Here is a 26,007-nt window from a genome sequence, read left to right on the forward strand (position 1 = left end):
AGCTTTCAAATGGGCGTCGCTGACCCCATCTAAAAAAACAAATGCTCTGTAAGGCTACAAATGTATTGTTATTGCTACTTTTTATTCCTCATCTTTCTATTCAGGCCTCTCCTATTCATATTCCAGTCTCTTATTCACATCAGTGCATGGTTGCTAGGGTAATTTGCTCCCTAGCTTCCAGAATGCTTAAAATGCAAATTGAAGAGCTGCTGAATAAAAAGCTAAATAACTAAAAAAAAAAAATTAAAACCAATTGCAAATTCTCTGAGAATATTACGCTCTACATCATACTAAAAGTTATCTCAAAGGCGAACAACCCCTTTAAAAATAAAAGTCAAAAGTAAAAAATAAAATCTAAACTTAGTAAATGTGCCCATTGAAATACACGGACAGGTTTTAACTGACAAGCTTAAAAGCTCCCTGCTTTTTCACCAGAGCCTCTGAGTTAAGGGTAAGTGCACTTTTGGTCTTACTACTCAGTCACACTGTTTTCGGGGACTTGATTTAAAACGCACTACATACTTAGGGGGAAATTTACTTAAGGGCGAAGTGGCTAACGCTGGCGAAAATTCTCGAGTGTGAGTCATTTTGGCACTTCGCCGATTTACTTACGGTACCTGGTGTAATTTCGCCAAGGAGATAGACTCTGGCGCAACTCCGCACTCTAATGCCAGGCAAATTTTTGGTCTGGCGAAAGAGCGTTACTACGCAATTTCACTACGTTTCTATTTTTCATTTCGCTGGGGTAATTTCGTCAGCGTTCGGTACCCTGTGCGCAACTTCGGATCTTTGTGAATTAGCATTGTCCAGGCGAATTTATGCCTGGCGAAGTGTTGTGATGTGCGCAAAGCCAGCACTAGTGAATTTTCACCGGTTCATTTTTATTAGGACTCGCATACAATAAGGGGCCTTGCCGTGGCACGTGAGCTTACATATTTTGGCCAAAGTGTGGTACTAACATCTGATTTTTTGTAATAATTATATTTAAAAGCAAACTGCGTGCCAGCACTTTGTCTCTTTCTCTTTAGGTATTTACTTTTGATTGAAAGAAATAAGGAAAAATAGAATCTTGTGATTTAGAAAATGTGCCTCAACATTTCAACAACTACATTGAGATTTTTTTATTACCTTTGATATAAACCATGTAAAAAGAAATACCTTACTATTCAAAGCATTACAGTTACTCTAGTCTCTACTATAACTTGCTCTTAATTTATCTATCAAACACAAATACAGTAGAACAAGCAACATAGCTAAAGCAAATGTCATATTTGTGCAGTGTTTCTTCTCAACTTATGGTACAAAGGAGCTTTCAATTGTTTACAAATGTGTTCATAAAGGAAACCTAGACAGAAATATATTCTCAAATGCCATGCAAGAATTCTGGAATCTTATATAAAAAATGCATTCTGGAAAATAACAAGAAAGCAAAGCCTGTCCTGAAATATTTTCATAAGAAAAATGACAGCTAACTATTTTGAGGGTTAATTGAAAAAAAATTAATTGGTTTTCATGCAAAACTGTGCTTCCAAATTTTTCTTCAATTTCTATGAACATGAGCAAAGTTTGTGCCATGTGTTTACTATAGTCTACTTGGAAGCATCAGAGAGTATCGTTTGATGGTTTGTGTTTAGAGATGGGCGAATTTGACCCATTTTGTTTCGCCAAAAATTTGCCGCCGGCGTAATGTCACGACGCCCATTAAAGTCTATGGGCATCAAAAAAACTTTGTCGCGCGGCAAATTTTTTTTTGACACACAGCTCCATACAAGTCTTTGGTCGTCATTTCCACAGCGAAACAAGCCGAAAAAATTCGCCCATCCCTATTTGTGTTCATTTAGTTACAGTGATAGGTACCATAAAGCAAACAAATAAATAGGAGAGAGTAAAGCAGAATTGCTGTCAGACAAGCCTTCCAGTCTACAAAGGACTGGACTGAGAACAACAAGGTGCAACAAGATGAATTAAACCAAAGGGAGAAAGCATCAATTACTGTTTAGATTAATTCTTTCTTTAAACTACATTATCAAGATCATGCACTACAGTTTGCTTTGCATTCCCAGTTACCCACTCATATACAATGTTATTTTGTTGAATTAAAAAAGGGGGGGGTTCAAATTCCTCTTCTTTGCACCTGGTGATTCTCCCTACAGAGATATAGCAGGGGTACCCTCTGGGTGCTGGGGAGAAGCCAGGCCAGATGAGAACAGCCAATGTTACGATGTACTACAAACGGTATGTAGTTTTGGGCCAGTATTAATGTGATGAGGCAGCTGAATGCATCTCCCTTGTTTGTAGGAAAGGGTGCAGGGATAAGGAAGTCAGCAGCTGCATCATGAATTTTGAATTTTGATCCAGTTTGATCAGTTCTAGCATGCTTAAAACTGCTCCGTACGCATGCAGAAGGATCAGCTGCTTTCAGCATCTTACCCTCATCCCTTCAAATCGTGACAAGGCTCTTAGGGGTCTCAATGCTCTTAAGGTCTTAAGGGACTTAATGGCACCTAGTTCCGAGTAGCCCAGGGCATTAGCTACAAGGCTTACTAAAGAGACCTACACAGAAACAGAAAAGCAAAGAGAGGTTCCAGACTGTTAGAATCAAAGCCTATCACTGAATGTACAGACTGGATTCAAGGCTGGGACCCCAGCTGCCTAAATCACTGGACAGTATTGACCTGGAAGGAAACCTGGGAGAAAGGGATTAGAAAAGGAGGGAAAAAATATATGAGAGCAAAGCAGGACCACATACACAGATAGTGGGGTCTGTTCAAGGCAGATCTGACAAAGTTCTTACCCTGGCCCTTCACTGTCTCTCGGTAACAGCTGCTCCCATTAAATTAAGCCAGACAAAATAAACGTACCTGTGAGAAAGAATACAGATAAACATATACAGGACATGCCTCCTGTCACCATTTTAACTGGAATTCAATGATGCTGGGTTTTAACGCTGGTGCTATAGTTTGCTTTTCCTGTGTTGCTCCATTATTTTTAGAAATTTGCCCAAGTTCTTGCCCTCTGAAATGAAGATAAATACTATACTGCTATAATACTATTATGTCTTTTCCATAAAATTATATTGCGCATACAGTAGTTACATCTTACTGTAAGGGCACATTTATCAAGGGTTGAATTGAAAATATGAATTAGAATTTTCGATTTTTTTTATGGTCAAAACTGTTAAATTCGAATAGGAAGCTATCCAAATTCCGATTTTCAAGATTTATCATACTCTGGCTCTTTAAAGGAGAAACAAACCCTTAATAAATTTATAAATATAACATTTATTAGCAATGCAAGTGTGTGTTAAAAACAAAGTATGTGGTAATTAAACCTAGTTGCATTAGCGCTTATCTCTATTAAACACTACCCACTAAATTTTAAGCTCGGAATCAACTAGGAAATGCGAAAACAAGGGCAACTAGCTGGTTGCTATAGAGAAACAGTGGGGCCACATTTTACAAAGTTAAATCAAAAGAGTACCTAGACCTTCTAAAGTTCTAGACTATTGACGTGAGCAATGCTACCCTCCCTGCCTATATAAAAACAGGAGGGGGTGGATTAGCCCTGTGAACTCTTGTTGCTACTTAACGTTAGGATGTTGTTTTTTTTACTTGTCATGAATGAAGGAGGCATCATAGTATTGTGTTCTTGCAAGTATAAGTAATTTGTGAACCTCTATGTTAAAGCTATGGATTAGGACTGAAGAGATTTACAGTATATGTCAGGAAATGCAGATATCTTCCCTCACAAGATGGCTGCCTGTAAAAGAACAAAGAATTGGGATCACTGCACCATTAAATACTATCACAGTGTTAAATGTATGTAAGTACATGGCACGTGGTTTACGTGGCTTAGCAGGTCATATTTGCTTAATATAAGTCAAGTTATTTTTTCTATAAACCTTATGGTTATTCATTTAAGAGGCTTATAAGGCCTGTAGCATCAGTGACTGAGCTGTGTCATTAGATAACTCCATACTGAAACACTGGCACTTAAGTAAAGCCCCCATGCTTGCTAAGAGTCACCAGCAAACGAATGGACAGAGTTCTGTCTTTTCCCTCACACACTTCCTGTTACATGAAGGCTTGCATTTGTTTCCTGTCAGGCAATCTCTGAGGGAGCACACAGACTGACCCAAAATGGTGGCCCAAGGTAAAAGATGAAAGAGAGCAATATTTACTGATACTTTTTTACAAGATTCTTGACAGGGTCATTTATTAGGATATACATTATCTGGTGGTTATATTTTTTTCCAGAATATATAGTTCTCTCTTAAAGGAGAAACCCTTAATTAAAAAAAACCTTACCCCTCCTACCCTACATAGATCCCCCTCCCTCCTCCCTCCTCCCACCCAGCCTAGCTGCCACCCGGGCAAATGCCCCTAACGTTTTACTTACCCCTCCATGCAGATTCTGTCCAGCAGAGTACACAGGCGCCATCTTCAGGCACTTCGGTAATCTTCAGAATGAGACCAGCGCTTTGGCAGTTTTCATGATTTTCGGCGCATGTGCCAAAGAGAAGAAGATGGCACCCATGAACTCCGCTGGACAGAATCTGCATGGAGGGGTAAGTAATGAGTTAGGGCCATTTGCCCAGGGGGCAGCTAGGCTGGGGGGAGGAGGTAGGGGGTCTATGTAGGGTAGGGGGGTAGGGTTTTTTTTTATTAAGGGTTTATTTCTCCTTTAACCATTGACTGTTATAAAGCAGGTTGGTTGGATCCAGTCATAGCAGCATGCTGTTACACAGCAGACTAAGCATACTTGTACAAAACATGTAGGGGTTTACTTGCTAAACTCTGGTCTGGCTTTTTGGGGCAAAACTTTTTTAAACTTGAATCTTTCAGGATTTATTAAAGCCCAATGCTGCCAAAGTTTCTGTGGTCGGCGCTGGAATTACCCCGAAAATCTGACTATTTCAGGCAAAAATCTCAAAATTCGGCTTTTCCCAGAATAGCCAGAATTTTCAGATTTTAGCCAGTAAAACAATAGAGCGATTCAGGGAAAAAACTCACACAATTCGGGTTTTTCCCCAATCAGATCAAATCGAGCTTTTTTAATAATAAATAAGGTTAAATTGTGGATTCTAGTTTGGTCTGATTTTGATAAATAACTCCCCTAGTGTTAACTGTGCTAATGATTCCTATTCAAAATACAAATCATTGAAATGATCCCACTATAGGAAAGAACCAACTACCCTGATTTTAACTGACAGGATTGACCCAATCCTTTTTTTTTTTAAGTTTTTTGACAAGTTTTGCCAATAAATATTATACAAATAATATTATACAAATGTACTGATAAAGACTCATTTATATACTGTGCCAGGTTAATTAGCTTGTTAATGGCTGAAAATACTGCTGTATACTATTCTATTAAATTATTAGAACGTGACTAACCAGGGTAAGATTTTGCCTTATAGGCATAATATCCAAATTAACGTGGAGGTAACAAATTCCATATCATTTACATATATATCAACATTTAAAATTTATTATAGAAACTTTAACTACTCCTATTATTAAATCTATGTTCTGTCCACTGAAATCCATTTTACTACAATGACAAAACATTGTATTCCACACAATTGAATTCAGTTATGTCACCTTTACATTCATATGAACTCAACACGGGTTAGCACATTTCCTGAGGAATAAGACCTGAAGAAGAGTAATAAATAACATTTGCAGTCCTCTGAAACTGAAAATTTGGTGGTTATTGCATTAGATTATACAGTGTTAGGGCATTATCATGTACAATTTCTGTGTTATATAAAAATATGGCATGCTTGAGCGAATTAGCAGCTTTATTTGCAGTGCAATTTAATAACAGTTTTTAATCACAGAAGCAGGTGTGCTACCTTTGTTAGCCAGTTTTTTCTGACACTCTAATGGGGGAACATAATAAAAATGGAGATAATGGGGATCATTTATAAACACTGGGCAAATTTGCACCTGGGCAGTAACCCATAGCAACCAATCATTGATTAGCTTTTTTTTCAGTCAGCTGTAGGTTGAAAACTGAAATCAATTCTCTGATTGGTTGCCATGGGTAGCTGCCCAGGAGCAAATTTGCCCAGTGTTTATAAATGAGTCCCAATGAAAATAATTGTCTTTTCTTTTGTTATACTTAAATTTTCTTTTATTAATTTTCAATTTACAAATTAGAAAAGGGGAAAAACAAGAATTCCTGTACACAATAATGTAAAAAATAGAAACCATTAAAGATAAAACAATTAAACAAAAAAACAAAACTAGTAAGTGTATAGGTGTATAGAAGGGCTAAATTCCATCGTCTTATGCAAATTCCCTTTCCCTGGTGTAGTGATATTAAGGGACGGTGTGAGTGTTGTTATAGAACCCCAGTACCAATAATATTATGAGAAACAAATACCTTTGAAAATATATGGGGCAGTGCCTGTGCTATTGTAAGGGACAGGTGCTGGTGTTATTATAGGAAACAAGTGTCCGTGTTGTGATAAGGGATTTGTGTTAGTGTTATTCTTATTCTGGGGGTCTCATGCCAGTGCCCTTATTAGGGGCATGTGCCAACATTACTATATTGAGCAAGCTTCAGTGCTATTATAGGGGACCAGGCCAGTGTTATGTAAAAATATTATTAAAAAATATTATTACAATTTTTGTAAAAATAATTTTGTCTTTGTGCAAATTTAGCAAAGCAGTGAACTGTGTGTGATAAACCTTTTAAAGAACAAGTAAACTTTTGAAATAAGTGAATGTAAAATGAATGAGGGTGCTATTCTAAGTACTTTTGTAATTTACATTTATTATGACTATGGTTTTCATAGTCATAATGAATGTAGATTTACCTTTAGATTTACCTATACTAGATTTACATTCATTATGTATTATTTTTTGTTCCAATATCCAATATTAGGGGATACATGTACCGTTAAATGTGAATGAATTATTTTCCAACAGCGCCACCTACTGGTCAGTTTCTGACCACCAGGTAGTCAAGGAAATAGTCAGCAGTGAGAAAGAGGCTGCTCTGATGTTCTTCTGCTTAGGAAAGATTTGAGAGGTTTCTATTTTTTTCCTAAGCAAAAGAACATTAGAGCAGCCTCTTTCTCTCTCCTGACAACTTCCTTGACTGCTTGGTGGTCAGAATGGTGGGAAAATGACCAGCAGGTGGCGCTGTTAATACAAAATTCATTCATATTAACAGTACATGTATTCCTTAATATCTTGGAATTAAAAATATATAAATAATGAATGTAAATTACAATACTGCTTAGAATAGCACCCTCACTAATTTTACAATTACTTATACGGAACATAATTCTAACAATGCTTTCATGGATGTAGATCATCATAATCATATGTAATCATACAAGACATTTTTTTCTTATTTATATTGTTGTACAGTTATTCAGGTCCCATGCTGTCTTTCTGTAACTTGTAAATTTCCATAAATTAAGTCTGCTAAAAAAAACATTTAAACATGAAATAAATCCTATAAGATTGTTTTGCTACCATTATGGTAGTTGGATAACGTACAAGATACTGTTTTATTTCTACAGAAATAAATTAAATCATATTTAAAAATGTTAATTATTTGAGATGGCCTTCCCATAATTTGGAGGATTCCGGATAATGGGTTTCCAGATAATGGATCCCATACCTGTGCCAAATTAATTTCCTTAAACAAATATATTAACGAAAACAATGAAAGGTTAGTAGAAAAACCAAGAACACATACATAATCTCAGTCAGCTAATTAAAATTGTTATTGTGCATTATCATACGATTAAAAAAAACTGTACTTTTTTTAAAAAAACAAATACCACTTTTCATTTTGGACAAAGATGATTTGCTGGAAAAAAGTTGTTTTCGTTACCAAATTGACATTTAAAACAAAGATAAAGAGATACATACATCAACAATGAGGAAGTCTAGCCAACACCAGGCATTGGTGAAGAACTTCACAAATCCGTACGCCAACCATTTCAGTAACATTTCCAATATGAAAATGTAAGTGAAAATTTTATCTGCATAGTCGAGAACCGTTCGAATGGTTTTCCGCTGTTCTATGTAAACATCCTCAAAGGCCTGTCAAAAGGGAAATTACATTTAAAATATACTACCAATTAAATGTGTAATATTTTAATGAATAATAAATGTATAGGGGGATTAATTGAGAAATATCTCAAAAGAAATTCAAAGCTCTGCATATGATTGTACATAGGAAAGCTACTTCTTAGCTGTCCTTAATGTTTTCATTCTGCTGTTGTATTTGCTTGACTAATGTATTCACTTATTTACCCAAAGTAACTTGCTGTAGAGTGCTACATACACTGACAATACAGTTTATATAGTACAAATTGATTAAAGACAATACATTGGAAGTTTGTGTTAACTATCAAGCATACTGTAGTTTTACTCATAATAGGCATAGGTTATTAATCAGTTCCTAACAGTTTATCATACGTGAATTTTCTAACTGTGGCCCTGGGATGCAATATTCTCAGTTAAAACTTAGGCCTTTTATTTGTTTACATTCTCAGGAGACATTTCTGTGCCTAAGCTTGTGGATACCACCATGATAATAACCCAGTCAGAAGAGATATGGGCTGTTGGCTAAGTAGCATCCCTGTCTTATGTTCCTGCAGGTCTACATAGGATCTCAGCTCATCATTACCTAATCACTCATTTAAATGATCTCCTAACCTCGTGAGACTTTATTCCTCAAGTTATGGAACTACATCTGCCTTTTATTCATAAAGGGTATCCAGGGGAAAGATAATGACTCTCCCTTTCCTTTTTTTTTTTTATTCATGGGGTGGCTGATGATAAAGCCTAATAAAAGGGCTGTCCTAATTCTCCTATTCTTCTATCCTAAGGAAACACTCGTGGCACATTAGATCTATAGTCTATATAAGGATATATATAAACATGTGGGTATTCCTGTAGAGATGACTATGTCTAAATTCCTACAAGCTGACATTTTTATGCCTACACATAAACAGAGGCATCATTAACAATATTCATCAACAGCAACAACCCTTTATTATTCACCAAAGGCACCCTCCATCTTTCTTGCAATACATAATTTATTTACTGGTTGACACAGGAGAAATAAAATAACTTATGCCAGCGAAAGACTATTATTTGGTTGCATAGAAATTATCATACAGTAAATCTTGGTCAAATGGTGGCTTACTGTTTAAATAAAGGCCTATAATGCCAAAGAATGAATATATGTAAAACTGCAGATTATGCTTATCTGCTGACAAAAAATCAGGCAGCATCATTTCTGTTTTGCTAAGGAAAGTTTACATTGTGTAAGATGATATTTGAGCCCTGTTTATGCCCTGTACTAAACTGATCATCTGTAAGGTCACTGCTGCTACAAAGGATATGCTTTACAACCAAGTTTAAAAATTATAATATTTCTAATATATAAACAAAAATAAGATATAAAAAGTGTGTGCACCCTAATATTGAGACTATGCCTATTTACATTTTTTTAACCACAGAAACAGAAACAGTCTGTAATCAAACATATATATATATTTATATATATTTAAAACAAAACTTACCAATGCTCCACTGCTTAACAATATCATAAAAATTATGAAGGTTTCAAACCAGTTGTGCTCCACGATAAGGAAACAGGTTTTCCTCAGTGTCCACCACTTTTTACCCAATCCATCTTCTACGCTAACTTGCAAAATCTTAAAACGCGCCACACAGCCTTAAGGAAAACAGACAGATCAGGCTATTTAAACAACCAAAGATTGTTGAACATAGAATGTCCTACTAACAAGCTAATTTAGTTAATAGAATAAAAATGTATACAAAGCTAAACATTTCCAGTTTGCAGATCATAATTAAAATGTCAGCTTTTCGCACAGCCTATGCTCTGCTTCTGAACTTCGCTTCTTTTCTCCTCTCTCTGGAACTCCCTACCAACTACCAAAACCTATTACACTCTACCTTTCTGTCTAAAGCCTCCCTAAAGACCCACGTAAGAAATCAACTTTCACAAATAAATCACATTTCACAAATAAATCACATTTTCTTCACTATATCAGAGTGCTGCTGAAATATATTTCTTGGAGTGTACATTGAACCTGAGTAGACTGAGTTACAGTCGGAACCCTACGCCACAAAATGCAGTAAGAGTGTTTGTCTAGCACTACTTCATATACTTTTACTATTTTTGTTTATTTAGACTAGATGTATGACTTATAAGAAATCAGAGTACCAATACCTTCAGTAAAGCAGTTATCCGGATCTAAATACTCTTCTGGCAATTCTACAGGAACCTCCTCAGCTTCTGGCTTTATATCAATTGTACTTCCTTCTGAAGAACTGGTGTCATCTAGTTTCTGAAACCACATGAATACAAGTACAGCTATAACATGTATTTACTGTATATATATATATATATATATATATATATATATATATATATATATATATATATATATAGTGAATAAAGTACCCCCTCTTGTAAATTAAAAGGATATTATAAGTTACCGAGGAGTTTCATGACAATATAAAAACACGAGGCCGAAGGCAACTGGGGGTACTTTATTTATTATAATACAAAAGTTTAGGTGAGTCATGTGACAGAAATCACATTAGAACTCACTGTTTATAACTGATGACATCAGAACTCACCATTTATAAGGATATCATTTACAAGATATTCATGGCTTTTGTGTATTATATATATATATATATATATATATATATATATATATATATATATATATATATATATATATATATATATATATATATATATATATATATATATATATATATATATATATATATATATATATATATATATATCTGTATTGCCAGATGAGATGACAATTCTAAGAAGTTGGTTTCTTATCACTTTGTTTTTGCCAGGATTACATAAGTGTTGCAATGGAGTTTTTTTTTAATAAAATATAAAAATATTATATAAATAAATCCTGTCTTAATGCATTCGTTGAATAAGGACAAAAGCACACTATTACCATTTTTAAATGCAATCAATATTTTAACATAATTTTTTTCTAACTATAGTATCACTTTAAAAATGTAATATTACCCACCCCCTTTCCCCCTTTAATACAATTGGAACAGGCTAGGTTTTATTAAATGTGATTAGCAATAAAAAAACATCCCTTGGAGGGCAATATGCAGTCTACTACACCAGTAAACAGACCTGTTTTAAACCTTTACACAATTTCCCTTCATTTTAAACATCTAAAATTGAAAGTGAGCATTGTTTCAATGTGAGCATTCATTCTTACATCTGTGTTGCCTTCTTCATCAGACGCATTGCTTAAATCCTCCGTGTTAAGATTTTCAAAATCTGATTCTCCAACCGCAATGGGCACTTTGACGGTGAGGTTAGGGTTATTTATGAAAGACATGTGATCCTCATCTATAATATATTTTTCTACGCTACTTCCAATACCACTTGTAGTTCCATTCCCATTCTTTGGGTAATCCATATCTCTGTGGATATCGGCACCTGCGTGCTTTGCCAAACAGTTCATCTTCTTCTCATACATTTCATCCAGAGGTTTAACCTCATTAGCATCGGTCTTTTTAAAATGCTTTTGCATAAAATCATGGGCTTTGGCCTTAAACCAAGCAATCCCTTTTTTGATTCGAATGGCAGATATCTGCAGGTTGTTCATTTCTCCATCATCATCTGTGGCTGCCAGGTTGTCTGCGCTAAATGAGCTCAGCAGTAAAGCCAGGAAAAGGTTCAGCACCTAATGACCGGTAAATGACAAATAAATAAATATATATATTTATATTATTATATATTTTATGACAACTGTTATGAACAGTGCATGTTTATATAAATTAAATGTATTATGGATTCCGGAGATAAAACACCACTTCAAATATATAATTTAAGTCAAAAATAGATTTCACTTAAACATTGTTACTTAAAAATGTTATTTAAAAAAAAGATTAACATAAAAATTGTAATTTTAACAGCCCTGTAATAAATGTCATTCTTAGACTACTCAGTAGTCCTAGAAACGTGTAGGCGGTGGTTATGAGCAAATAATCAAAATAATATAACTTTTTTAAAATATGTTTTGCTAACAAGTGTTAAAGAGAAATACTATGAGCGAAATAAAAAGCAGTGGTTTTATCCTAAACCTTCAGGGCTGATTTATAAAGAAATGTAGATTGGGTTCAGGCAATAAAAAGCAAAAACAAAAGGAGAGAGCTATATATATATATATATATATAATATATATATATATATATATATATATATATATATATATATATATATATATATATCTATATATATATATATATATATATATATATATATATATATATATATATATATATATATACACACTGCATATATTTTTCAGTGGCGTAACTACCGGGGGAGCAGGGGGTGCAATTGGGCCAGGGCCCGCACCCCCGCAGGGCCCCCCGGCAGTCACGCGCCCACTGGAGTCTGCTGCAGCCACACGGACTAGGGTGGGGGGCAGGCCCGGCTGCATGGCCCACACCAGGGCCCACCCCCACCTAGTTCCGTCACTGATATTTTTATGATCACAGATTACTATTCTTTCTCTTGCTTTTCCTTATTTGAATTACCTGAAACTCCCATTTGTTGGTGAGAATTTTAGCACAAAAACTGAACCTGGTACATTCTTAGAGACAATGGGGGCCATTTATCCACAAGTGCAGTTGCACCACCTGCACATTTCATCACAGTGAGTTGCACATAAAACCCCTTTCATTAAAGGTACTTTCGTCAAAATGAGCCCTTTGAAATTTCAAATAGTTGCACTCTTCTCCGTTCAGGCCTTCCTGCCTTCTGTGCCAAATCAGGTGCTACTAAACCTATTGACACAGGGGAACCCTGGAGATACCGTCTTTTCCTGATCAGCATCTATGCAAATGGGGTAGACATCAATCATGCAGCTGACAGATGGACTTCTATGCAATTGCATTCGATTTACAGCAAAATGTGTGCGCATTTGCCTTCATTTTGTTGAATCAGAAGCAACTGTGTCAGGTGAATTGCTCTTTTGCAAGCATAAAGTACTGCACTGCACAGCACTAGAACTTGCACGTTGCTCTCTTCACATAAATGAGCCCTACTAACTGCCTTACATGTTGGGAATAAGGTGAATATTTTACATGCGTTTCAAGCCGGCATTACTTTGCACATATTCTACAGTATAGCACAGTTGCTCCTAGCAAATAACCAGTAATAAGTTTAGATTAGGTTAGTAGTCAGTGAAAGCTAGATGTTACTTTGTTTTTGTGGGTTACTGCAATTATGCACCTTTGCAAGTAAATGAGCTTTTATCTTTTACAAATGCCAAAATATTAGAAGAAAATACTGACCACCAGGTTACCAATGACCATCACCATCATGAAGACAATAATACACATGCCTTGTCCAGCAACCTCCATACAGTCCCACATGGTTTCAATCCACTCTCCACATAATACCCGGAAAACGATAAGAAAGGAGTGAAAAAAATCATTCATGTGCCACCGTGGCAATACACACTCTGGATTTATTTTGCAGACACAGTCCTTATAGCTTTTTCCAAATAGCTGCATGCCCACCACAGCAAAAATGAAGACAATAATGGCAAGCACTAAGGTCAAGTTCCCCAAAGCACCAACAGAATTCCCAATGATTTTTATCAGCATGTTTAATGTCGGCCATGATTTAGCTAGTTTGAAGACTCTCAGCTGTGGAAGGACAAAAAAGATATATTATTTTCACTGCTTTATGAGCAAAACACACTCAACTAAAAAGTCAAATTCAAGTATGGGATCTACTATCCACAAATTCATTATCAGGAAATCTCAAATATAGGAATGATTTTATCCATGACCTTTAGCAAACAATTCCCTTTTTCTTTTTTTTTTTAAATAGCAAAACAGTACCTTGTGCTTGATGGTAACCAAGCTCATTGGCAGCAAAACAATCCTACTAGGTTTCTGTGAGGTTTAAAATTTTTGTAGGTAAAAAAAATGGGGTTATGGTGACCCAAATTATATGAAGGTTCCTTTTGCACACAGGCCCCAAGCATTCTGGATAACAGATCCCATAAAGTTTCTTTACATTAAAAGTAGTTATATTATTATTATTATTATTATATTATCCAGTGCTTAATAGCTATTGGTCTCTATCACAAATAACTTGACTTATTTAAGTCAAATTTAAAATATTCTATAACATTTCTTGCAGCATGTTAACATATTTCCTTTTAAAAACAATTATCTCAAAAAGCTTATGGAACTTTGTTATACCAAGCGGAAGGAGCGAAGTACAGAAAGCCCCTCAACATCTTGAAGTCCCAATTCCATTAAACTGAGGGAAACAATAAAGCTATCAAATATGTTCCAGCCCTCCTGAAAATAGTAAAATGGATCCATTGCAATCAGCTTCAAGAACATTTCTGCTGTAAAAATGCCAGTAAATACCTGGGGAGAAAAATGAAATAACCATGTATTACATTCACAACTAATAGTATTTTCACATAACCCATGAATAGAAGAGGAAAGGTATTTTGATACAGACAGAATCCCAAGTAAATACAACTAAAATGCTACAGAAGAACACGCATGCCATAAATACACAGATATGTACATATTTATTTGATCTTTCTGTTAGGAATTATAAAATTGTGACCTGTCCTTATAGAAAAGATTCTGAAATAAGGGCTATTTCTACAATGGGAGTATAGAATGATTTTTAAAGAGCCAATGATTAAGCCATATTCCTAACACATAAAAAAGAAAATCCCCTCTTTTTTACTTAATATTTTTATTAAAGCGTGTTGTGAAGATGTGCAGTTAAGCACAGACCTGAAGTACACGTTTCTTTGCATACTGACAGATATACGAAGGTTATGCTAATAGCATTATATCAGCCTTGCCCCTCAAATGGTTGGGGAAAAAATGTTTACACAAAAGTTTTCAATAGTTAGTACTATTGAAGGCAATCCCACTTTAAAAAATGAAAAAACGCCCGCGTTTTTTAGAACTTTTATGATTTTTCAACAGACAGGATATGATGTCACTGACATAAGATTGAGGAGGATGTAGCTTCATCTTATCAGTTCACGTTGTCTAAGGTGGCGAAGGAAACTCTGGCGAAAGAGGTAACGTTCTGTAAAATTCGCACTTAAGTGAATTTGCGGAGTAACGATTGTTCATCTGAGCAAAAATTCTCCTAGCCATAGGGCGTGAAACTGCCCTAGTGACGTTCTCTTACGCTAGTGAATCGTCGTCTATGCCTGCTAGTGACGGCCACTTAGCCCTTTAGTAAATCTGCGGTGCATATTCCATGTAATACCTGCAGGGCCGGTTCTTTGATGGCCACACAAAATCCATTGAGTTTTATACACTATAGGGAATGTAGTAGTCAAGTGGTTCTGTGCTAGCTGCAGCAATTACCACAGAATTTACTAAACTTTTCTTCCAAACAACAAGCTTTATAACTGGAATGCCAAAAATTAATGCGGAACAGTCATGAAGCAGACTGGCCTGCTGCTTTCTTTGGAAAAGGTGTTGAAATTTTAAGTATTTTTTTTTATTTATTTATTTAATTTGGTGGTTGTTGTATGCTTATTATCAAGGCAAAAATAATTGATAGGGTTTACTGGCAGGGTCAAGTCCTTCTGGTATCAACAAGACGGCAGTGTAAAATGAAGCACACCCAGTCTGTTGAGTGCACCACACTCAACAAGGAGAAACAAAAGAAGATTCAAGGCCTATCTGAGGAGGTGAAATAGAAAACTGTAAAAAAAAGCATTGACAATGTCAAGGTGTCAGGATATACTTCAATCTTGGCACTTTAGACAATGTCTCTGGACACGGGCACAAAAAGAATGATCAAAGATTATACAAGATTGTTTAAATTGTGGTGAAAGAACCTTCAAGAAATGTCAAGCACATTCAATCTGACATTCAGACACAAGGCACCATATGACACACTCAATGAAAGGAGGCTCTATGGTGAGAGTCCCAGGAAGCCACCACTGCTGACAACCAAAAATTAAAGGAACAGTAACCCCAAAAATGTATATAATGTGTTTGCTTCAGAAAGTCTGCTAAAGTTTATAAAAACAAGCTGCAGTGTAGCCATGGGGGCAGCCATTGAAAGTTGAAAAAGGAGAAAAGGCACAGGTTTATATAGCAGATAACACAGGCATAATACAATAAAAATGTTTCTGTTATCTACTATGCAGCCTGTGTCTTTTCTTCTTTTTTTCCAGCTTGTTTATATACATTACTGTAGTGTTTCTAAAGCAAACACACCCATTTTACCAGTGCAGGACAACATTATATTATATTTCAATTACTTTAAAGCATTTTTTTGGTGTTACTTTTCCTTTTAGAAAGAAGGACTGACGTCCAACATAACATACTGAACAATCCTGGAAGGATGGGCCATGAACAGATGAAAAATGTAAAGCACCAGTATTCTTTGTTTACAAGAAAAAATCGATGTCTTCAAAAAAGTGTACATGGCATAACGAAATCACTATATTGGAACTTAAAATGCAACATTGTTTGCTATGACCATGTCTAACAACCTACAAAGTTTAGACTAACAACCTAATTTACCCTCACAAAATTCAGTAGCTCTGTCATTCTTAACATTCTGACAAAGCACAGATCAGCTTGAAAACAATACAGCAAGCCAAACTCAATCAGAATATGTCAGTCTATGTATATGTCAACACAATTATGTCAAATACACTTGGATGTGCTTTGATTAGATTTTATTTGGGTTGTTATTATCATGCAGCTTTATCAAGCAACAAAAAAACAACAGTTAAAATAATTTCTTACCAGATTTCCCACAATCAAAACATTTTCAAAGTGTGGGGTCATTGGATAGTGCTCCATAGCCATAAATAATGTGTTAAGAATAATACAAATGGTGATGGCCAAGTCCACAAAAGGATCCATTACAATCATGTTCACAATGGTTTTAATACGAATCCACAAAGGACAGCAAGTCCATATTAAATAGGTGTCTGCAAATTTGTACCAACAAGGGGGGCACGCTCTTTGTGATTCTTCCAGCTCTTTGGATAGAAAAAAAAGAAAATTTATTACAAACATCTGTACTGCTTAATATCTTAAGAAACCTGACGTTATCGGAATATCTTCGAAACCTGATATTATATAAAAAAAATATGAATTGTAATAAAAATTATAATAACATTATTTAGTAACACTAACATTACACCCAGTCAAATCAATTTTTTTCAAAACTTAATTAACTAATTTTTTTTAGAAATCCTCTTGTAGCTAAAAACAAGACAACCGTTGTTTTTTAAAAGGGTTTGAAAAAATAAAACCCATTGGTTGCAGGAAATATGAGTGAACTCAGGAATTCCCCAGCCTTTTCTGCAACCACTTTGCCTGATCAGGGTCATTGATCGAAGATAAGCCCCCAAAAGTGTTGTATCCACAAAAACCTGTGGCACGGAAATTATAGTTTAAATATGTTACCTTCCACTAAAGTATGAGTTACAACACTCATAATACTATTGGCTCTCTTTCTTCCAAAAGCAGCAGTCAATTGTTCCATGGATACACGAAGAGATGCTGAAGGCTTCCTTTTTACTTCTACTTCAGTTGTAGGCTGCAGGACAGATACATTAACTTATACAAAGAACATACATTTTAAAGTCAATTTGTGTGTTATTGGGATTAGAATTCTAAGAAACCAAGTTGCTTTGTACATTTAAAAGTGGATCTGTAAGAGACAGTTGGAGCCTGGAACCATTCTACCATTCTTTAGTGATTTGATCAGCATACTGATCATACCTTTAAGAATTTCCATTCTTTCACTTGAATTAACCAAAGAACAACTGTACAATACTTGTCATACTGCTATAAAAAAAAAGCAACAAGGGTTTATGACATAACTATTAAAATCTTCAACATTTTCTGAAGATTATTAATTAAATGCCACAAAACAAAATCAAAATAAACAGGCACTAATAGTTTCTATAATTTCCAGATGTTTTACATAAAAAGTACACTATCACAGACTGTTATGATCTAAAATCTAAAAATATACAAAAATAATTTGTGATACTATATCAAGTGGTCTATGATTTGTCATAAACATCCACACTTTCCTTTAGACCTGAACTTTGCTCTTACAAACATAAGAAATCATATATTAATGGGCCAATATACACCCTTTTCAACTTTGGTTTAAAGAAAAGGGCTTTGGCTGAACACACTTTTTTCCTACCCTTTATGATTTATAAACCAATATTTATGGTTTTTGTTGCTCTAAACAGGGAAAATTTGAAACTAAACTAAAGGCACCAATGAGCAATGTCTAACCAGACTCTGCTGAGGGCCTGAGGTCTGCTTGTTTTTTTCCTACCACCCTTGAAAGCCTTCTGTCTGGATGGAGGGTTGTAGATAAAGAGACACCCCCATACTGGTCTGAAGACCCTTACTCCGTGCAGCCTTATCGCTGAGGGTCAGGGATAAAGGGAACCATCTTTGTCAGATTAAGATGAGCCAGATGATTGACTGTGGAGCTTTTGGCTGGGTGACATGGAGTATTGGCATTCTATATTTTACAAGAAATGCCGACCTGCACTCTTTCAGACTCTGTGTGTTTTAATGCACTTTTTGCACATTGTGTTACTAAAGCACTATTTTAAAAAGCATTGCTTTAATTAAAGAAAGAAAAATGTGTCTACTTTTGCTCTGGTGCAAGAGTAAGTAGCGCCAAAGTGCCAATTGCACCTGTGTTGCAGTTTTCAGTGCAAGAGGCAGCATGCTAGGGTGCATAGCAATACAGCACTTAACAGATGCCTTAGGGACAAGTGTATTACCACACATAGCACCCTTAAGTATTTTTTGGCTTAGGGAACTATGCACAAATATGGAGTGTACATGCCAATGGCCATATCCTTTCCCTTAAAACTAATGCTAGTATTCTGGTAAAGAATTCTGCATTGTGTACAAAATAGTTTTCACCCCAATCTCATCCTAACTGACCTTCAGGCTGAAAGATTTTATAGTTTTACAACACACTGCTCTAAAATTGCCTACCCATAGCTAAAATCTTCGTTCTAGAAGAAACCAGGATGCATGTTTGGACACTCTTGGTGTAATACAAAGAGCAATGTTTTGGGGGAGGGGGTTGAGTTGTGTAGTTTAACCTTTTAGTATATTGGTTAAAAATAGATAAATTACGCACATTTTGGTCCTCCAGCTGTTTTAAAACTTAATGGGCTTGATTTACAACAATAAAATATCAACTATCTTTATTCAGTTGGTATCTGAACATGCATCATGCCAAATATATAATCACCCATGCTAGGTTAGAAAGGGAAAACTGATTAATATAGAAAACTAACATGCTATCTAAACCAGGGTGTAACATGTAACTTAACTAACACAAAGCAGAAAATATAAGAAAAGAGAAAGTTAAAAACTTTTGTCCATGAGCCAAAAGCAAACTGGAATTTACTGTTAATGGAAAAATATTTAGTAGCTTGGCATCCCGATTTCATTATTCCAAAACGACTTACTATATAAAATACTCAATAAATGTAAAAATTTAGTTTACTCAATGAGCAACTGTATTTGAATCTTGTTCACGTACACACACTTATTGCAAATGAAAACATATTGTGTACCAAATGTAACATTTCAGACTGCTTTTGTCTCCAGGTTAATTAAAATTTGAGAAAACAAAAAGAACAATCAATCTCTTTACAAGTTTCCAGAAAGGTTAGCATCGGAGGTTAGGATAAACCAATACTCATTCCATCAGGGAGGGATCCATTTCAGACTTTGAGGGTGGCATACAGGAAAGCAGAAGGGTAGACCACGATGCCTATACTAAACTACTTATTGACTTCCTTACGCTGTCATCAGTAGCTGCCTTATCTATTTTCACCTCAGGCAGAAGACGTCCACCAGGACCACCAGTCAGAGAGACCACGCCGTTACAATCCACCGTGCTATTCCTTTTCGGATTTCTCTGCAGGTTCTGGAGGATGCGAGATGATCGACTGCCCTCACTGTAGCCGCTATTGTAGCTACTCCTTCTGTCATGCCCCCGGACTGGGATGAAAAGGGAATCACGTCTGCCTTCGCTCTCCTCTACTGTGCTATGTTCATCATCGGCAAATTCATTTTCAGAGACTGGATCCCTGAAACGTCCTCTAAAACTGAATATACTGCTCTTGCTGTTGTGTCTTGATAGGTATGGAGACCCTGGTATGCTCAGAAGAGACTGCAACAAACAATATGTATAGTCATTTATAAATGGAAAACATATTTAAAAGAGGAGCTGAGAAATGAATTAAGGAGCCATTGTGGTCCCTGCAATAGCACAAAGCCATAGGTCCCTATACATTTTACTAACTATAAAAAAGTTCAGTAAAAAAAACCTTAAAGGCGTATTTATCAACATGTATCTCATTATAGTGGTTTAAGAGGTTTTTGAAACCATGACAAAATTCAGGTTCTCAAAAACCATGAAAGTCGTGGAATCTATTAAAAAATTATGAACAAAAAAAGTGCTGAACAATGCACAAATAAATAAGAATACATTGAAAACCTCTAAAAATCAAGTATTTCAGACAATTCCTAGCAAAACTGTGAAAACCTCTAAAGTCCAAATTGATTAAAATCGGCCCAATAATATCAGCGCAGTTACAGCCGACATCTTTAGAATCTCAACAACATTTACTTGGCAAAGTTTTGCATAAGAGGTTTTCAAGGGTTTAATAAATCTCAAATGTTTAGAGCTTTTAAGAACACAGCAATTTGATTCTTAGTAAGTGGGCCCCTTAGAAAATTGCACTTCCCACCAATCAATCCTATCGTTACAGGATTATCACACAAATATATTGACAAGCCATTTTATAGAGAACATTTAGAGGATTATGGGACCAAAAAACATCCATGTACCTTGAGATGAATTCAGAATCAACATAATCCAAAACACCTTTATAGATTAAAGGGACCTTGCAATAGTAATATCTTTACAGTAATCCATAATTTCCTGTTATATTTGCTTTAGACGTGTACATAAATCTAAACAGTATACAAAAATAGATTTTATCTTTAAGGGTTTTCTGAAGCCTGGACTAATTTATATTTGCATAAAAAAAACATAATTCCTTTGTTAAGCAATGCATAATAAAATTAAAATCCTAACATAACACTGGTTATTTAAAAGTCTATTAATGGAATAGTAAACATCTTAAAAAAAAAATAAAGACATATACAGGTATTAGACATGTTATCCAGAATGCTCGGAACCTGGGGTTTTCCGGATAACTGATCTTTCCATAATTTGGATCTTCATACGTTAAGTCTACTATAATATCATGTAAACATTAAATTACCCAAATAGACCGGTGTTGTTTCCAATAAGCATTAATTATATCTTAGTTTGGCTCAAGTACAAGGTACTATTATTATTATTATTATTATTACAGAGAAAAAGGAAATCACTTTTCAAAAATTTGTATTATTTGGATAAAATTGAGTCTATGGGATAAAAATTAAATCTGTTTATTCTTTTAAAATGTTGATTTCAATGCAAAATTCTGCTGAGCAGCGCTATTAACTGATGCGTTTTGAAAAAAACATGTTTTCCTGGCAGTATCCCTAGAAAAGTTTACTAGAAAATTAACATAGATAAACATGAAATAAACCCAATAGGCTGGCTCTGCTTCCAATATGGTTTAATTATATATTAGTCAAGATAATGTACAAGTACAGTTTTCTTATTACAGAGAAAAGGGAAATCATTTTTTTAAAGATTGAAGTATTTGGATAAAATGGAGTCTATGGAAAGAGGCCTTTCCGTAATTTAAAAATTTCTAGATAACGGGTTTCTGGATAATGGGTCCCATACCAGTAATGTTATTTTTATATCTTAACTTAAAAACGGTCTCATTTTTAATACCTGGTTCATGATCGAAAACCTTCTTCCCAGTCTATTGTCAGGGTACCAGAAGCCCCTTCTTTTTACCCCATCTTCAGACTCAGACTTGTACACCTTTTCACTATCTCCTTTCTCTTCACCCTCAGATATTTCTTTTTGTTTCCGCTTCTTTCTGCGATTTCTCCTTTCCTTAGCACTCTTTGAGCTTGGTTTGGAGAACTCAGAAGAAGTGTGAGACATCCGAGCCTCACCATCTTCATCTTCCACAGCATCCTCAGTCACTGTGCCAGCAGATGTAGCATTTGCTTGAGCCTAATACAAACACAAAGCACATAGAGAAGTTCTGCACTCTAAAACAAATCCATTTTCTCGAAAGCTTCCATATTAAAAATATCAAGTGACTAAATACACTGCTTAGCATACAGTAAAAACTGTGAACATTTTAGGCCACAGTGTGCGCTTTTCGGACATGCAGTCATTACTGTATCCAGTTAACCAATATATAAATACCTTTTACCCATTTTAGGTATGTTGCACACAAAGAATTAAGTTTAAACTCTGAATAAACTTTTCACAACATAGATCTCTATGGTCCAAATTAAAGGGAATCTGCAGTCAAGAAAATAAATGAAAGTAAGCTTGTTCAGAACCCTTTTCTATTTTTGAATTTGATGTTAACTTGCTATTTTTCATTGGTTCAAAAATAGTAGTTTTGTACTGCTAATAGTCTGCTTTAACCCAGTAGCTCCCTGTAACAGTTTATGTGAAGGCAAGACAAAATGAATATGCTGGCAGCGCCTTGAAATAAACCCTTAACTCAGGATAAAAGTATTTGATAAACAGGAATTTGGAAAGCGGAGTTAAGTTAAAGGTAAGCAGGCCCTTCCAAGAAGACAGAAAGAATGTAAAGAAGAGAGCAGGATCCTACTGGAAATTCACTTGCATATTGAATTAATCCTAGGTCCAACTACATAGCAACTGTAAAAGCTAGAGTGGAATTTGATATTAGCAGTATGAAGCAGTTGACACCAATATAAAGAAAATTACTAATTTTATTTTAAATGTATTACTCCTGCTGTGCAGGACCCTTCCAGCTATCAGATTGTCCCTCCTGCTCCAGGAATGGTAAGTGGCCTTAATTTACACTTACACACACTTACATACATGTATACACTCTTACACACACATTTTAGTAAAGATTCTGTTTTTTTCCCATTTTTTTATTTTGCACACTTAAATAAACGTATATACACTTAGGGGCAGATGTATTAAGGGTCGAATATCGAGGGTTAATTAACCCTCGATATTCGACTAGGAACTAAAATCCTTCGACTTCGAATATCGAAGTCGAAGGATTTAGCGCAAATCCTACGATCGAACGATCGAAGGAATATTCCTTCGATCGAACGATTAAATCCTTCGAATCGAACGATTCGAAGGATTTTAATCCAACGATCGAAGGAATATCCTTCGATCAAAAAAAGTTAGGCAAGCCTATGGGGACCTTCCCCATAGGCTAACATTGACTTCGGTAGCTTTTAGCTGCCGAAGTAGGGGGTCGAAGTTTTTTTTAAAGAGGCAGTACTTCGACTATCGAATGGTCGAATAGTCGAACGATTTTTAGTTCGAATCGTTCGATTTGTAGTCGTAGTCGTAGTCAAAAGTCGAAGTAGCCCATTCGATGGTCGAAGTAGCCCAAAAAACACTTCGAAATTCGAAGTTTTTTTAATTCGAATCCTTCACTCGAGCGTCATGAATCGGCCCCTTAGGGTTTTTTTTTATCAAAGTCCGAATTTATCTCAATATTTTCTGCTACAAACTCCGATCAAATCCGATCGGGGTTTTTGTGGATGTTTTTTGAGCATGAAACCCTGCACACATCAAAAAATCATTGAAACTTCTCCCATTGACTTATATGCAACCTAAACAAGTTTGAGATGCCGGAATTTCTGATTCAGACTTTTCCATCCCTGGGGTTTAATCAATTCAGATAAATTCATGATTTTTTAAAAGCCCAATTTTATATAAAAAAAAATTCACAAATTTTTCGTTATTTTTGCATTCAGAGTTTAGTAAATAACCCCCCTATATACACACTTACACACTGTCACACAACTTTTAGAAGTGTACACACATGTATACACAAAAAACTGACAAAGAGGGGTTTTTTTACCCCTAAAAACTGTGTGACTATTGATTAATCTATTTTGGCCACTAATTACGTGGTCTGATCAGTTATTTTGTTATTTCATTGATTTACACAATTTCTGTGGTTATATTGCAATTTTATCCCTGCATTATTGTTCCTAATGTGTCTTTAGATAAGTTTTGCTGTTTGGTGCTTTGGTATAGATATATTTTACCTTGTTTGATCTGTCAGAATATGTACTTTTCAGAAATATATGTTTCTCTGGTGGTCTTTTTACTGTTAAAAAACAAACTATTCAGTAGACCTCTGACGTCCATATTTATGTTCATTTTTCTTTGTACGTAAAACATTGTGTGAGATAAATGAGGCAAACTGCAGCATTTTTAGGCAATTTTCAGAAATGTAGTAAAAAATTGTTTAGAAAAGCTTTGCAGTTTGGTAGTTTTGTGTAGAAAGACGTCTTTATCTTTGTTAGATTCATCAGCATGTGTTCTTTGCAAAAATATATGGTTTTGGGGGTCTATGTGCTGATATGTGATATGATATGTGTCATAATACGCAGTCTGGGGCTTTGTTCACAGAAGGCGAATCGGCAGCCGAGAAAATTCCTATTTACTATTTTAATTTGGGGTCAGTATATGCTACCTGCTTTGATATATTTATGCATGTTGGGCATCAAACTGTTCAGTAGACACTTGGCCTCAATATTTAGGGTGTTTTACAATTGTATGTAAGAAATTGGGTGAGATAAATGTGGCCAATTGCAATATTTTTAGGCTATTTTCATAAATGTCATAAAAACCACTGCCTATAGCATAGCTCTGCGTATGGTAGTTTTGAGTAGAAACTTATTTAGATACCTATTTTGGATTTGTCAGAATGTGTACTTTACAAAAATATATGGTTTTGGGGGGTCTTTATACTGTTAGAGGGTCTTATGGCACATAATACACAATTGGGGGCTTTGTTTACAGAAGGCGAATCGGCAGCGGAGAAAATTCATATGCACTATTTTTATTTGGGGTCCGCACGTCAGCAGCTTTGGTTTATATATACATATTGGCCATAAAACTGTTCCGCAGACCCTTTTATGTCAATATTTAAGGTGTTTTCCAATTGTATGTAAGAAATAGGGTGAGATAAATGCAATATTTTGCAATATTTTTAGACGATTTTCAGAAATGTCGTAAAAAATCGCTGCCTTTAGTACAGCTTTGCAGTCGTTTGAAGTGAAAAACATAATTACTTATTTCAGATTCTTTAAAAATATATGGTTCTGGGGGGTCTTTGTACTGTTAGGAGGGTCTTGTGGCACATAATAGGCAGTCAGGGTCTTTGTTCACAGAAGGTGATTTGGCAGCGGAGAAAATGAATATGCACTATTTTTATTTGGGGACGCACACGCCAGCTGCTTTGGTTTATATATACATATTGGACATCAAACTGTTCCGTAGACCCTTGGCATTGATATTTAGGGTGTTTTCTAATTGTATGCAAGAAATGGCATTGATATTTAGGGTGTTTTCTAATTGTATGCAAGAAATTGGGTGAGATAAATGTGGCCAATTGCAGTATTTTTAGGCGATTTTCATAATTATCATCAAAAACCACTGACTTTAGTGTAGCTTTGCAGCTGAGTAGCTTGGAGAAGAAAGACATAAGTAACCATTTTGGATTCGTCAGAATCTGTACCTTCCAAAGATATTTGGTTTTCAGGGGTCACCATCTTTTTTTGTACCTTTTATCCCACATAAAACTGGCAGTGTTTTTAAATTAGTGTAAATGTAAGCCATCAAATAAGAATGCACAAGGTAGATTCTGGGGTCTTTACATGCCATGTACTTCGATAAACCTATGTACATTGGGTACCAAACTGTTTAGTGGACCCCAGGCTTTCATATTTAGGGTGATTTATCTTGATACCT

The 26,007-nt window shown here is 35.4% G+C and overlaps 1 protein-coding gene across 7 annotated transcripts in view; it reads right to left on the reverse strand.

Moving 5' to 3' along the window:
- LOC108708999 (sodium channel protein type 8 subunit alpha) overlaps positions 1-26,007 on the reverse strand; it is a 111,908-nt gene that overhangs the window by 23,738 nt on the left and 62,163 nt on the right. For 5 of the 7 annotated variants that reach the window (XM_041584448.1, XM_041584449.1, XM_041584450.1 and 2 more), the window contains 11 exons: positions 21,955-22,245; positions 19,897-20,268; positions 17,505-17,637; positions 16,836-17,074; positions 14,286-14,459; positions 13,365-13,721; positions 11,276-11,746; positions 10,234-10,351; positions 9,560-9,714; positions 7,896-8,069; positions 2,431-2,553 (listed from right to left, as the gene is read on the reverse strand). In XM_041584448.1, the coding sequence (XP_041440382.1) occupies positions 2,431-2,553; positions 7,896-8,069; positions 9,560-9,714; positions 10,234-10,351; positions 11,276-11,746; positions 13,365-13,721; positions 14,286-14,459; positions 16,836-17,074; positions 17,505-17,637; positions 19,897-20,268; positions 21,955-22,245 (2,607 nt within the window). The remainder of the gene's footprint in view (positions 1-2,430; positions 2,554-7,895; positions 8,070-9,559; positions 9,715-10,233; positions 10,352-11,275; positions 11,747-13,364; positions 13,722-14,285; positions 14,460-16,835; positions 17,075-17,504; positions 17,638-19,896; positions 20,269-21,954; positions 22,246-26,007) is intronic. The other 2 variants (XM_018248632.2, XM_041584452.1) reach the window with 1 other exon arrangement.

Source organism: Xenopus laevis, chromosome 2S (assembly GCF_017654675.1).
Source record: "Xenopus laevis strain J_2021 chromosome 2S, Xenopus_laevis_v10.1, whole genome shotgun sequence".
Lineage (NCBI taxonomy): Eukaryota > Metazoa > Chordata > Amphibia > Anura > Pipidae > Xenopus > Xenopus laevis.